This window comes from Oncorhynchus masou, chromosome 13, assembly GCF_036934945.1.
Source record: "Oncorhynchus masou masou isolate Uvic2021 chromosome 13, UVic_Omas_1.1, whole genome shotgun sequence".
In the NCBI taxonomy this organism is placed as follows: Eukaryota; Metazoa; Chordata; class Actinopteri; order Salmoniformes; family Salmonidae; genus Oncorhynchus; species Oncorhynchus masou.
Window position 1 is genome coordinate 41050712 of NC_088224.1, and position 15657 is coordinate 41066368.

At 43.2% G+C, this 15657-nt stretch overlaps 1 protein-coding gene across 1 annotated transcript in view; it reads left to right on the top strand.

The window, feature by feature from the left end:
• ext1b (exostosin glycosyltransferase 1b) overlaps positions 1–15657 on the top strand; it is a 112554-nt gene that overhangs the window by 56100 nt on the left and 40797 nt on the right. The window contains exons 2-4 of the mRNA XM_064983885.1: positions 11456–11549; positions 14840–14947; positions 15513–15632. Coding sequence (XP_064839957.1) covers positions 11456–11549; positions 14840–14947; positions 15513–15632 — 322 coding nt within the window. The remainder of the gene's footprint in view (positions 1–11455; positions 11550–14839; positions 14948–15512; positions 15633–15657) is intronic.

Genomic DNA, 15657 nt, shown 5'->3' on the forward strand with positions numbered 1-15657 from the left:
AAGGAGGCAGCAGCAAAGCACGCGCTGACATGTCAAACTCCGAGACACTCACTATCACACACACGTATACTCACACACGGATGGCACACATGCACCACAACACACATACACAATGCATCATCGTGAGGGCCATCTGAAAATGAAGTGCACTGCAGTATGAGACACAGCTGGTCTCCAGTGTGTGTGTGTACGTTCTGGACCTCTGACCTGAATCGAGGCATGAAACAGGGAGCCAATCACACGGACTCTGAAGTGTGTGTAAGACTGTACATGTGAACTGCCTTCGTGCTGTGCGACTATTTTGAGCATGTGTGCGTGACTGTGTACACAAGTACGTCTGGGGGAGTTGAGAGTCCCTCTAAAGGTCTACCCTTGTCCTCTGGAGGGAGAGTTACAGTAGGCATCAGGGAATCCGAGTTCTGTGCAGACCCTAAATGTAACAGAAACAATGGACTCAATCTACCTTGCTGTGGAAAACAGCGAGAAAGAAATCGTAGAGGACAAATTGAAAAGATTGCATTAGATAAAGCCATCACAGCGAATTAGTATCTCGGCAGAAGGGACCCTTGTTATCTGGGTATTTCTAAAATATTCGGGCTTAGACGTGACAGGGGGATGGTAGGCTAGGAGAAAGTGCTGGGGGGAGCTATGAGGTATGACTGGGAAGCTGATTCATTTGGCTGTCTAGAAGTTAGCATGCCATACGGCTGTGTCGCTCGCTTCACTGCTCTTAAACACTCAAGCTTTCTTTATGGTAGTAGAGGTTTATAAAGTTATGCTAATCTAGCTAGCACCTTGACACGACTGTCCTGAGGTACCTGTTGTGGTTTTGAGTCCTTGTTTGGAGTTACTCAGCCTATCTAGTCAAAACAAGCTAATGCTATACTATCACCTTTTGCTCCACTTTGACCCTTGAATACTAAGAATAACCAGAACTGTATTACCTTTTCCTAATGGCAAGCCAGTATCTCTTGATGGAATCAGAATAACTCAAAACGTGTACCACACCTTTTTGTCAAGATCTAGGTGCCGTATGGTAACAAGAGCGAACTGTCTTGTCTCAGTTAAATACGTTTTAGCCTATTTAGGAAGGGACACCTCTCTGAAAGCCAGTTGGTTTGTAAGTGGAGTGTTGGTCTAATACTGGATTCTGGACAGCAAGTGACCGTAATCGGATTCCTGCATGTGTAGCCGTTCCTCATGGCCGTCATGGGATCCTGCACACAGCCTGTGTGTTTGTTTGGGGAAGCGGACCTAAGGGTTACGTTATGCTAAGATGCTAATTGGAACTAGCATAAGCTAGCTAATGAGGCCCTATTAGGGTAATTAATTAGTTGTGGAGGAGAGCGTGCAGGCTCGGTGAGCGAGGAGTTGGAGAAGACCGGACACACACCACAGGGGCAGGGCATCCAGCCGCAGGGATGATGGGTGGGGAGTACAAGGGATGATGGTTACGGGGCCACGCGTGCACACACACTAGTCAGTCACACCTCACTGCCTGTCAGTCCCTCATATTTACAGCCACACGCATGTGTGGACAGATAATCGTTCCCATGCAAATACACAATAACATATGTTCCTGATTTACAGCACACAAGTACACTGCCTGTGCAGCACGTCTGACTCACTCATAGGCATTCACTCACACACTAGGGCTGTGGCGGTCATGACACTTTGTCAGCCGGTTATTGTCATGCAAAAGACTGGCGGTCTCACGGTAAATGACCGTTAATGAACATAAACACATTTAGCATCTCCAGGCCTCCATGCGTACAAGCCACATACAAGCCACATACAAGCCACTGATGGTGGCCTTTTGGAACATTGTCCTTTTTTTCTTAATAAATCAATTTAATATGAACCATAAATCCATGATTTATTTTTGCCAGGTCTAAAGAGACATGATATGAATCAAATGTATTTCAGACCGGAATGAGTTTTCTTTACTGTATATTATCTGTCTATGCGCTATGCCATAGGCTGTAGGCTTGTTCACTTAGCAGACACGGTATGCTTAAGTAGCTGTGTCGTTATTTTTATTATATGATTTTATAGTAAGGAGAATATAATAAAATAGAAAGGATATTTTTCCCATTCCGAAGCAGATGCACATAAGAAGTGGCTCAGAGTCAATTATGATTCACCAAATGATATTTTGAAAAAGGAAGCAAAGTACTTTAAACATTTGTTTTCGTTTGTCTCCTCTCACTGAAGCTAATTGTATGGATTTTTTAAATAGTGTCAAATGAACAGCCATACAGAGACTCATGTGAAGGTGAAATTAGAGGAGGAACTTCTTGATGCAGTTAAAGCCTTTAAGTCTGGGAAAACATAATTATAAAAATATATTATCTTCATTCATTCTGATCAGACAGATTTTTTTTTACATAGACGATACACTGGAGATAATATCAGACAAGTACTGGAAACAATAGAACACCATGAAATATCTGGGAAACCAGGCCTGCTATTCATAGCGTACTTTGAAAAGGCTTTTGATAAAGTACGACTGGAGTTTATATATAAATGCCTGGAACATTTCAATTTTGGAGAATCTCTTGGTTAAAATAATGTATAGTAACCCTAGGTGTAAAATAGTAAATAATGGCTACTTCTCAAGGTTTTAAACTGTCAAGAGGAGTAAAACAAGGTTGTCCACTATCCGCATATCTATTTCTTATGGCCATCAAAATGTTAGTTATTAAAATCAGATCCAACAATAATATCAAGGGATTAGAAATACTAGTCTAAAAAACAAAGGTGTCATTGTACACTGATGCATGTTTTCTTTTAAATCCACTTGTATCCCTCCACAGCCTCATAGAGGATCTAGATAATTTTTCTAACTCTGGGATACAACTAAATTATGAGTGTACTATAAGTATTGCGTATTGGATCATAAAAAAATACAACTTTTACATTACTGTGTAGTTTACCAATAACGTGGTCTGACGGTGATGTGGACATACTCTGTATACATATCCCGAAATAATAAATTATCTCTCCAATAAATTTTTATAGAAAGTTAACAAAAATAGATAAGATCTTGCTACCATGGAAAGGACAATACCTGTCTATTTGTGGAAAAATCACCCTGAAGAGTATATAACAAAGTATTGAGAAACTTTTGTTATTGACCAAATACTTATTTTCCACCATAATTTGCAAATAATTTCATAAAAAATCCTACAATGTGATTTTCTGGATTTTTTCTCCCTCATTCTGTCTGTCATAGTTGAAGTGTACCTATGATGAAAATTACAGGCCTCTCTCATCATTTTAAGTGGGAGAACTTGCACAATTGGTGGCTGACTAAATACTTTTTTGCCCCACTGTTTTTGCTTATAGTCTTGCCTCACCTAGTGAACAGTTTTTTTTGTTATTATATGAGAAATGTATTTTCTTTTATTTGGAATGGCAAGCCAGATGAAATTAAATGGGCCTATTTATATCATGAATATTAATTCGGAGGGCAGAAATGACTAAATATTATAGCATTAGGCCTCTCACTAAAGGTGTCAGTCATACAAAAGTTCTACTTAAATCCGAACTGGTTCTCTAACATGTTCACGAAAGGCATTTTCCCTTTATTCAGATTACAACCTCTCACTTTCAGTTATTCAAAAAGGAAATCCTCTCCCAAATATCGCTATTTTTTAAAACAAGCCATAGAAAGTTGGTTGCGATTTCAATTTAATCCACCAGAAAATACAGAACTAATACAACAAATATTGTGGTTTAATTCAAATGTACTAATTGATAAAAAATTAAAAATAAAATCTTTTAAATTCAAAAAATGATAACCTTCGTAAATATCATATATAGGACTGGTGGAGTTGTCACACATGCAGCTAACAAAGAGACATCACAGCACAGTGGCCCCGAAGAGGTGAATGTTGATTATGGCAGCCCCCCCTCCCGCACCTCATGATTCAGAGGGGTAGGGTTAAATGCGGAAGACACATTTCAGTTGAATGCATTCAGTTGTACAACCGACTAGGTATCCCCCTTTCACCAGTTGAAAAATATATGGCAAATAGAAATCCAATATGGATGGTGTTAAGAGATAGATGGGAGGGGTTGAATGGAGCTAAAGGTTGGGACTAACAACTAATAACAAGATAACTAACGTAAAACGTATATAGGTTAAGAACTTTTTTGAAAGAGCCACAAGTACACTGCCTGGAGGGGGGAGGTAGGGTTGGAGGGTAATATTATATATATATATATATATACCTTTTTTTTAAACTAGGCAAGTCAGTTAAGAAGGAACCCGGACGCTGCTTGGCTAACTGTGCGTCGCCCTATGGGACGCCTCTAGCACTGCAGTGCCTTAGACCGCTGCGCCACTCGGGAGTGAAAAAGGTGTGTATGTGCAAAAATATATATGGGGGGTTGGAAGTGATGCAGACAATTACATTGATGGAAGCGACAATCTATCTGCAATATTAAAGCTGATCTACCCCCTAAATATAAATAATAGACACTTATTTTTCAATTTTCTCTTTTTTTAATGCTTCTGTTTAGCGTAAAAGGGATACGTTAGATTTTAACGTTATTTTTCAACTTTAGTTGTGAGTGACACAAACCTTTAGAATGTCTGTGACTACAGGCTATTTGATTTGAGAAAGTCACTAAAGAAAGCTTGCGCTCTGTTGCTTGCCTCAGGTTGCACACCAATCAGACTAATACATTTCATCAGTATGCACTAGTGTAGGCTGCCTATTATTCTTCAGTTATATCCTGGGTAGGCTACTCCGGTTATTTCACTCCAGGCCCCATCCACTGTTTGAGGAGAATGCAGCCTCGCTGCGCAACAGGTCCTATTCCGCCCAAATGACATGGGCTCTCCAACCCTGTTCCTGCAGCTACCCAGAGCTTAATTTGGGAAACCAAGTGAAATCTGTTCAGGAACATCGATAGTAACATGTTTTCACAACAAAAACCTATCTCATTAAACTGTTGACAGCCCCTCTCTCTGTGCGCTCGAGAAAGGAATAAGGGAGAAAGAGGAGGAGATGGAAACATGGTGGAGAGATGTAGCTGAAAGGAATGTCAGCCTAATTTACGTATGAAAATATAAAAAATGTCCTATTACTAGGCTATTCAAAATCAAATACAAAGATTCACTATAATTGTAAGCTAACTCTGTAAACCGCCCTGCACTGAATCAACAGCATCACCTAGGCCTATATGTTCTCTCCCAGACTCATGGATAGAACATTTGGAGTGTAGCATAAGGTAACCAGTCGTTGTGTTAGGCTTTGAAACAACATGCACAACAACCATATTTTCCACTCAGTTTCAACCTGTTGTTGAACTTCTTTCTTTTAAAAGCACACTACAGTTTTGATATGTTTTGATGTGATTTTCGATAGCATTTGCATTGATGTCAAAGTGGTTAGAGGGACAATAGAGCCCTGAGTACCAGGCAATTGGGTACTACCAACAACACATGTCCGGAGTGCATAAAAGGAGATTACCATGACTCAACAGTCACATGGCATTTTACTGTCGTCTTGACTGCAGGTGTGGCGGTAATACGGCCACCGCAACAGCCCTACTCTCACCATATGCTCAGTCTTAATCGCTCTTTATTAATTCACTATCACACTCTCTCTCTCTCTCTCTCGTGCGCGCTCTCTCTTTCTCGCATGCATGCAGGCGCGCGCACACCTCCCATGGCCTTGAGTCATGCAGTTCTGACCGTAGCATACGGCAAGCTCCCAGGCATGCCAGTATCACAGTGGCCCTAATCCTCCGTGGTACGGTGTTCCTTCCATCCCGTCTCATTTGTTACGGGTAATCCACACAGCTCCGGTCCTCGCCGTCTTCAGACAGACGAAAGCACATATTGGCCCTCTTCAGGCAATACATACACGGTAATAACACACACACACACACACACGCACAGCGCACACACACACACTGGGGAGAGAGACAAGAGATCTCTTGGGCTAATGTGACAACCTCATCAAAGTCCTAACTTTGATCACGTTCTGTGTTTTTGGAGAACATCGAGGTTGTTTGCGGTTTTGTGTTTTCATCACTTTAGAACGAGCGGGCCCGGAGGGAGGGTTTGCTCTCGCTAGCGTCTGTCAAATACCCATACTGCATCAAGCCTGACGGCAGTGCACTGCTGGCGCCTTGCCCAGGAAAGCCCCACCTCCTCCCTCTGAGAAACCAGGCTAAAAGGGGGAATAAGGAAAGAGCTTTAATTCTGAAAGAGTTTCTTAAAAATAAAAATAAATATTAAAAGAAAGTAGTTTTTTTTTAAAATAAAAAATCCATCTGGATGTAATTAAGTCACTCTTCTTAGCGGAGGCACTAAACGGGTGTTGCAATGGCAACTGAAAGTTGTTGTGGTGGGTCTGGTTGAGAGGGTCACCTAATTGCATCAGACCTGTAAAATACACAATTTGTTTCATTAGGGCTAATTCTCAGTCCATCTCATCTGAATTATATTTCCTCCGCATTATGCTACGTTGACTTCATTTTCCAATGTTTTCACTCAAAGCACGACATTCTTTACAATAGCCTACTCATATGCTGCCCCTTTCTATTTTTCTCCCTCTCGCACGGTCTTTCTCTTTATTTATCTATCCCTCACGCATAAACACTTACACACACACACACCAAAACAACACACACTCACACTGCCTGTGGGCTCCTCGGTTCGCTCAGCAGTTGGTTTCCACCTCGGCAGCTCAAGGTCAGCAGGAAGACTGAGCTCTGCTGTTTGAGAGAAATGAAAATGGAGAGGAGAGGGAAAAAATTAGGGATGGAGGAAAGGAGAGTGATCTCTACTGTATCCCTCAGCCGGGGACCAGTGACCATTCTAAGTGCCCCAGCTAGCCGACTGAAGGGGCAAGCAGTGGACAAGTCAGGGGTCAGGGACCCATCCTCTCTGGCTCTCAATGAGACCGTAGAAGAGACCCTTTATATCATAGAACTTAGTATTTTACCCTGTTCTTGTATTAAAGTCAGAGTGGGTCCATGCATACAGATGACACGAACAGTGCCAGTCAAAAGTTTGGACACCTACTCATTCAGGGGGTTTTCTTCTTTTTTTAAACTATTTTCTACATTGTAGAACAATATAGTGAAGATATCAAAACCATTAAATAACACATGGAATCATGTAGTAACCAAAAAAGGGTTAAACATATCAAACTATTTGAGATTCTTCAAAGTCGCCACCCTTTGCCTTGATGACAGCTTTGCACACTTGGCAAAAAAAAATAATTTCAAATTTGGACTCATCAGACCAAAGGACAGATTTCCACCGGTCTAATGTCCATTGCTTGTGTTTCTTTGCCCAAGCAAGTCTCTTCTTCTTATTGGTGTCCTTTAGTAGTGGTTTCTTCGCAGCAATTCGACCATGAAGTCTGATTCACACGGTGTCCTCTGAACAGTTGATGTTGAGATGTGTCTGTTACTTGAATTGAATTTATTTGGGCTGCAATCTGAGGCTGGTAACTCTAATGAACTTATCCTCTGCAGCAGAGGTAACTCTGTGTCTTCCTTTCCTGTGGCTGTCCTCATGAGAGCCAGTTTCATCATAGCGCTTGATTGTTTTGCGACTGCATTTGAAGAAACTTTCAAAATTCTTGAAATGGTCTATATTGACTGACCTTCGCGTCTTAAAGTACTCATGGACTTTTAACACGACACATCTGTTAATTGAAAGGCATTCCAGGTAACTACCCCATGAAGCTGGTTGAGATAATTCCAAGAGTGTGCAAAGCTGTCATCAAGGCAAAGGGTGGCTACTTTGAAGAATCTCAAATATAAAATGTTTTTTATTTAACACTTTTTTGGTTACTACATGATTCCATATGTGTTATTTCATAGTATTTATGTCTTCACTATTAATATACAATGTAGAAAATAGTCAAAATAATGGAAAACTCTTGAATGAGTCGGTGTGTCTAAACTTGACTGGTACCGTATATCAAGATGGTACAAGGGTGGTAATGTATTGATTTAGATGGAATTAGACATGCACCTACTGTTTGCACAGGCCTGTAATCATGTTGTGTAATCTACACCATTATCACCATACATAGGATCCATAAATCAGTTGTCATAAGCTGACACAAGCTGTCATGACTGTTTTTTTTTAAATTGAAACGTTTTACATTTGAGTCATTTAGGAGACGCTCTTATCCAGAGCGATTTCCAGGAGCAATTATGGTTAAGTGCCTTGCTCTAGGGAACATCGCGAGATTTTTCACTAATCGGCTGTCTGCTGTAGGTATGTCTATCTAGCTGTGTCTAGAATTAGTATTTTATTAGGATCCCCATTTAGCTACTGTCAGAGCTGCAGCTACTCATCCTGGCGTCCACACAAACCCTACAACATGACATAATACATAACATTAAAGCCGTGGCTACGGATACAGCGTTTTCCGCCCACACCTTGCCCGACCCTCCGGTAAACCTCTTTCTTGAAGCGAAGGATCCGGATCATGTAATGCACGTGTTATTTTTTTCGCACACATTTGTTTTTCTAACGAAGCTGCTCAAACTCCCACTCCCTTCACGTTTCGCGCTTTACTGACCCTCTTCTGAACCATGATGCTGTATAGCTGCCTCATATTTCTGAACAGCTGAAACGAAAAGCCTGCGGCGATTTGAGAGAACATTCCCAGAACACACATTATGAAGGCCACAATCTTTTGTCTGTTTTAACGGGATGTTGCACAAGCAGGACGCTGTCCCTACACTTTGGACACATTTTGTCTGATGGTGGAGGCTAATCTTTATAGTTGCTGCCATATCATAGTTCCTAGGGGAAAAAATAACATTATTTGGGGGGGGGGGGGGGGGGGGTTAATCCGTATTTTCAACCTGGGCTAATTGGGATACAAACTCTGTATCCATAGCCACTCATAGACAATTACTGCTGAGGGACATAATTATGTAAAACGGCATGCATGGCATTTAATGGACAGGAACATAACTACATTTACTAAATAAACATAAAGAAAAGACAATACATAGCATGAATAGACAGGTACAGATCTACATACATTTCGAAGAACAAATACCCGTTTTTATATTCTTATGCCTTATCCGTCCATGCAACATGTACTCATAATTACGGCTACACTGCGGTCATCTATTTTTGTTATTTGCTTGCTGTTACAATCGCAGGTCCTTATCCTAATCGTGTAAACACTAGCGAGAATCCCACAACATTAGGAACCACCTGTGTCCTTGGTTCTCCTGTTTGACGTCAATACAATTCCTAACAATGTTATTCATAGATGTTGCTGAACGCAATGGAAATGCAACAATTCCTCCAGCTAAGGCGCCAACCACAGTTGTCATGTGGACTTTTTAGAGATCCATCGGACGAGTTTCACTTACGTCCTTCGCCCTGTATAGTGCACATAAATGAGCTAAACCAATGAACTCAGCCTTGTTAATGGGTTAAATGGAGTATATTGCAACGGTTTGCAGTCTACCGCCCGTGAAGGGTTAGCTAAGGTATAGTGTGCATAGACTTTGGACGTATCCATAAAATGAATCAAGACCCCTCTACGGAGTTTACTCCGGTTCTCATGAACATGTTTTGCATTTCCGTTCCCCGCGCCCCACTCACTCCCAGCAGCACCCGCCCGTCACGCACAAAATAAGAATACACGTTCATACACTTAAAATAAAACGTTGCTCTGCTGACTAACATCGGGAAACTGACCAGGCCTGTCTGTCATATGGAGCAGCACGTCCTTGCTCTACTGAGGCATCGCTTTCTCTGAGCACGCCCTGATGCCAAGGGCACATCTTGTCTTGAGCATTAACCCGAACACCAGATGTGCTCGGGAGGGAGATGCTACAGCTACTTAGGGCAGTCTGTCTCTTGATATTCTGTGGCATTAAGGCAAGGAGAGACACGAGGTTGGCCGCGCTGCACAGGGAGGCAGCTGGTGCAGAAATATGTATGTCCCCTGCAAACGTGGCCACCGAGGTGTGTGTGATGCATGTTGTGTTCTAACTATATATTACATATGTGACTTTCAGCACCGACTAGTGCGGCGCGCAGGCCATTTTACTAGTTGTGTGCGAGAGTGACTGTGTGTGTGTACCCGTTTGTGCTTTGAAGCCTAGCGGTAGACGTGTCCCGGCTATTGCCCTCCAATGTTACGTGAGCCTATGTGCGGATTGAGTACGCAAAAACACACACACCCTTCCGTTAGTGTCCGGTAAACAGCAGCAGCCCTCTGCATAGACCATGGAGAGAGAGAGAGAGCGGGATAGAGAATGACTGCTCTTTCACCTTCACCCCATATAGACCTAAATGAGATGATGTACCGCCTCCACTCTTTTAACCTCCTAACCTAAATGACCTGTCTTTAGATGACTCTCCCTTGCAAGTTCTGCAGTAGTGGCTAGAATGGAAGGGAGGAGTGAGTTAGGGGTGTCAGTGGGAGAGAAGGGGGAGAAAGAGAATAGAGAGGAGAGTTGAAAAGCACTCTGTGACAACTGAAGACGTAAAAAGGGCTTTATGAATCTGATTAAGAGCGAATTGGACTGAAAGGCAATGGAAGAAACTCGATTGCATTTCCTTGATCCCTCGCGAGCTCTCTCTCCTGCCTCCTCATAACCAATTGTATGAGCAGGTCAGAGTGGAGAGAAGTGGAGTCAAGGAAATGCAATTGAGATTCTCCCAATGACAGGAGAGGAGAGAGAGAGAGAAAGATGGGCAGAAAGTCTTTCTCCTGGGCCTAGTAGAGGTTAAAGCCCCCAGTAAACGGCTGTCTGTGTGAAATGGGAAAACATCTTCATATTCTCATCCCATCTGTGTACCTACTCTCTGCTACCCTGTGTGACTTCACCTGTAGTGTGTACACTACTCCCTCTGTCTGGGCATGATTAAGAGCGTGCAGACAGACACAGACAGTCCTGTAGTGTGTACACAACCCCCCACCCTCATTCTGTGGCTGATTTAACCACACACACCCACCACAGCAGGAGCTTGCCTCTTGGTAGCAGGTGTCACTCACAGCTCGTTACCCCTGGCAGGGTTGATCATTCCGTTTGGATAGCAATAAGGCACACCTCACTGGGATGGGGGTGGAGTGGCATGGAGGGAGCAAGCAAGCGGGAGAGGGAGATGAGGAATTGCACTGCAGTGAGAAACCCTAGAAAATGGTGTGCTTGTGATGGAGAAATAGATTTGTCTTCTGTCCGTACCTGTCTATGAATGATGTTACATGATGCACCGGAGGGACTTACTGTATACTGGGCTGCGATCTGTTATGTGAGTGTGTTCCGGAAGGTGAGCATAGCTTGCACTGTGTATACATGTGGTCCTGAGGGTGTATGATTATAGGAGAGAAACCTGACAGCCTCTAGTGTGTGTGTGTGTGTGTGTGTGTGTGTGTGTGTGTGTGTGTGTGTGTGTGTGTGTGTGTGACATGTACTGATGATGTGTGTTTCTCCACAGATATGACTACAGAGAGATGCTGCACAACTCCACTTTCTGCCTGGTGCCTCGGGGCAGACGCCTGGGATCCTTTCGCTTCCTGGAGGCACTGCAAGTGAGTGGGCCCATACACACAGGCACAGAGATTGACTCTTTAAGATTCCCGGAGGCACTGCAGTTGAGTGGGCTTCGACACACGCCGAGAGTGCCGTCGGAAAGTATTCAGACCCCTTGACTTTTTCAACATTTTGTTAGGTGCAAAAATGGATTAAATTAAACAATCTCATGAATCTACATGCAATACCCCATAATAACAAAGCGAAAACAGATTTTTTTTTTTATGTTTGCAAATGGATTAAAAACTAAAAACATATCATATTTACATAAGTGTTCAGACCCTTTGCTATGAGACTAAAAATGTAGTTCAGGTGCATCCTGTTTCCATTATTCATCCTTGATGTTTCTATAACTTGATTGGAGGCCACTGGTGGTAAATTCAATTGATTGGACATGATTTGGAAAGGCAGCTGTCTGTATAAGGTCCCACAGTTGGCAGTGCATGTCAGAGCAAAAACCAAGCCCTGAGCACTCCGTCAATTAGGCCTTTATGGTCGAGGGCCTTTTCTCTGTGAAAGGTACACGAGAGCCCGCTTTGAGTTTGCCAAAAGGCACCTAAAGACTCTCAGACCATGAGAAACAGGATTCTCTGGTCTGATGAAACCAAAATTGAACTCTTTGACCTGAATGCCAAACGTCCCAATTGGAGAAACCTGGAACTATCCCTACGGTGAAGCATGGTGGTGGCAGAATCATGCTGTTGGGATGTTTTTCAGGGACTGGGAGACTAGTCAGGATCGAGGTAAAGATGAAACTAGAGCTCCTTGATGAAAACCTGCTCCAGTGCACTCAAGACCTCAGACTGGGGGTAAAAGTTCACCTTCCAACAAGACAACGACCCTAAACACACAGCCAAAACAACACAGGAGTGGCTTCGAGATAAGTCTCTTAATGTCCTTGAGTAGCCCGACCAGAGTCCGGACTCCCCATCCAACCTGACAGAGCTTGAGAGTATCTGCAGAGAAGAATGAGAGAAACTCCCCAAAATACAGGTGTGCCAAGCTTGTAGTGTCATACCCAAGAAGACTCTAGGCTGTAATCGCTGCCAAAAAGGTACTTCAACAAAGTACCGAGCAAAGCGTCTGAATACGATATTGAAGTTTAAAAAATATATTTGTTGTGATCAGTCATGGAAATGAAAGTGCTGACAACATGTTGGCTCGCTATTTAAAAAGAAGATGGAGAACGAGCTATATGATGAAAAATACTGGAATTTGTGACGCGTGTACAGCAGACTAGCTCAAGCTAATGCCACCTTACAAATTGATAGGCGGAGTCAAAGTGTATATATATATATATATATATTGATATGATATTGTGGTATGTAACTATCACATTGTCTTTCTTCACCCATCGCTGTGCATGAGTTTTGTTCCCACGCCGTCTTTCTCACACAGTGACACCCCACCCCATTGATATGATATTGTGGTATGTAACTATCACATTGTCTTTCTTCACCCATCGCTGTGCATGAGTTTTGTTCCCACGCCGTCTTTCTCACACAGTGACACCCCATACACTGCAACTTCACTCTTTACACAGCAAATGCATTTCTACTCCCTCTGTCCTACCCACTCCATTTAATCTCCTCCAAGTATCACAGATCCCTTACACTCTCTTTTATATATATATTTATATATATATATATATATATATATATATATATATACTTCATAACGTACTCCCACTCCATACGTCTCCTCAATGTATTGCCCAACCACAGAACGCTCATAACCTCTCCTCTACCACACGCTTACCACACACCTTTTAAGCACCGCTCCGTATGCACTTTCCAGGGACCACTCAACAGCTGCATACCTGTGCCCTTCAATCCCAACCTACAGCGTATCCACTTGTCAGGGTCGAGCCAACCGGTGCACACTTCATAACCTATACCTGTCACCTGTCGCACACCTGTGCACCTCCCACTCTGTCTACTTCCACACTCATCACCTCTAATGTTAGTGCACACTTCTCCACAGAAAGTATACACTTGTATCTCTCTCCCTACGCTTTCACTCTGACTCACACCACTCAAGAGAGAGAGAGAGTCTGACTACCTTGGTGAGTGTGAATGCAAAAGCCTCCACTTGTATTAGTGTGTGTGTTTGTAGGAGAGTGTGAGAGCGAAAGCAGGGCCCGGGGGCCAATGCTGTTTTAGCTGACACCTTTATGACCCCTGATTGACAGGGCTGTCATTACGTCAACCTCTCATCACACTGCACCAGCTGTTCTCCTCTTCTCGCCATTCCTCTACCTCGCCATTAAGTCTCCTCTACTTCGCCACTGCCGAAGGCCAGCCTCCGCTTGGTTACCTCTTGCTCTTTTTTTTCCTCTCCTGCTTTTTGCTGTCTCTCTCTCGCTCTCTCTCTCTCTCTCTCTCTCTCATTCATTCATTCATTCATTCATTCATTCATTCATTCAATTCAATTCAATTCAATTCAATTCAATTCAATTCAAGGGCTTTATTGGCATGGGAACATGTGTTAACATTGCCAAAGCAGGTGAGGTGGATAATATATAAAGTGAAATAAACAATAAAAATTAACAGTAAACATTACACATACAGAAGTTTCAAAACAATAAAGACATTACAAATGTCATATTATATATACAGTGTTTTAAGAATGTACAAATGGTAAGGGACACAAGATAAAATAAATAAGCATAAAAAAGGGTTGTATTTACAATGGTGTGTGTTCTTCACTGGTTGCCCTTTTCTCGTGGCAACAGGTCACAAATCTTGCTGCTGTGATGGCACACTGTGGAATTTCACTCAGTAGATATGGGAGTTTATCAAAATTGGATTTGTTTTCGAATTCTTTGTGGATCTGTGTAATCTGAGGGAAATATGCCTCTCTAATATGGTCATACATTGGACAGGAGGTTAGGAAGTGCAGCTCAGTTTCCACCTCATTTTGTGGGCAGTGAGCACATAGCCTGTCTTCTCTTGAGAGCCATGTCTGCCTACGGTGGCCTTTCTCAATAGCAAGGCTATGCTCACTGAGTCTGCACATAGTTAAAGCTTTCCTTAATTTTGGGTCAGTCACAGTGGTCAGGTATTCTGCCGCTGTGTACTCTCTGTGTAGGGCCAAATAGCATTCTAGTTTGCTCTGTTTTTTTGTTAATTCTTTCTTAATTCTCTCTCTCCCCCCCAACTGTGTGCTGTTTTATTGTATCGATTTCCTAGTCTGTTTAAAACAAAAATTATATCTCTGTTCCATGCTTCTCTCTGTGTCCCTAATCTATCCTTCTCTCTCTCCCTGGGTTGTGTATCTCTGTCTTTAGGCAGCCTGTGTGCCTGTGATGCTGAGTAACGGTTGGGAGCTGCCCTTCTCTGAGATCATCAACTGGAACACGGCGGCCGTCATCGGGGACGAGAGGCTTCTGCTGCAGGTACGACACGCACCCCTCACCTTCCTCGCAACCACCACCTCCGTCCCTTAACCGTCCCTAAAAGGGACACTGAAAGATTCTACTTACCAAGAGTCAGATGAACTCGTGGATAGCATATATATGTCTCTGCGTGCAGTTTGAAGGAAGTTTGGAGTTAGTTTCGCAAGCCAATGATAACTAGCGTTAACGCAATGAATCGGAGAGTCCACTCACTGACTGTGTCACTCAGCCCGGGATCGTATTCATTAGAGGCTAGACACACCTTAGCAAAACATTTTGCAACAGAAAATTCAAACGGTCGTTTCTCGCTCCGTTTCCCTCGCTCCGTTTCCCTCCTCTATCCCTCTCCCTGACTGACCCTGCTGTCCTCCTCCCTCCCTATATCCCTCCCCTCTCTCTGACTGAACCTGCTGTCCTCCTCCCTCCCTCTATCCCCCCCTCTCTCTGACTGAACCTGCTGTCCTCCTCCATCCCCCTCTCTGACCCAACCATGGCGCATTGTCCCCCCCCCACTCCTCTCTCCAGCCCCTCTATCTAACAATGTCCCCCTCCTGTCCTCCTCCAGATACCGTCCACGGTGCGCTCCATCCATCAGGATAAGATCCTAGCTCTGAGGCAGCAGACCCAGTTCCTGTGGGAGGCCTACTTCTCCTCCATGGAGAAGATTGTGCTGACTACTCTGGAGGTGAGACACACGCACACACACAGAC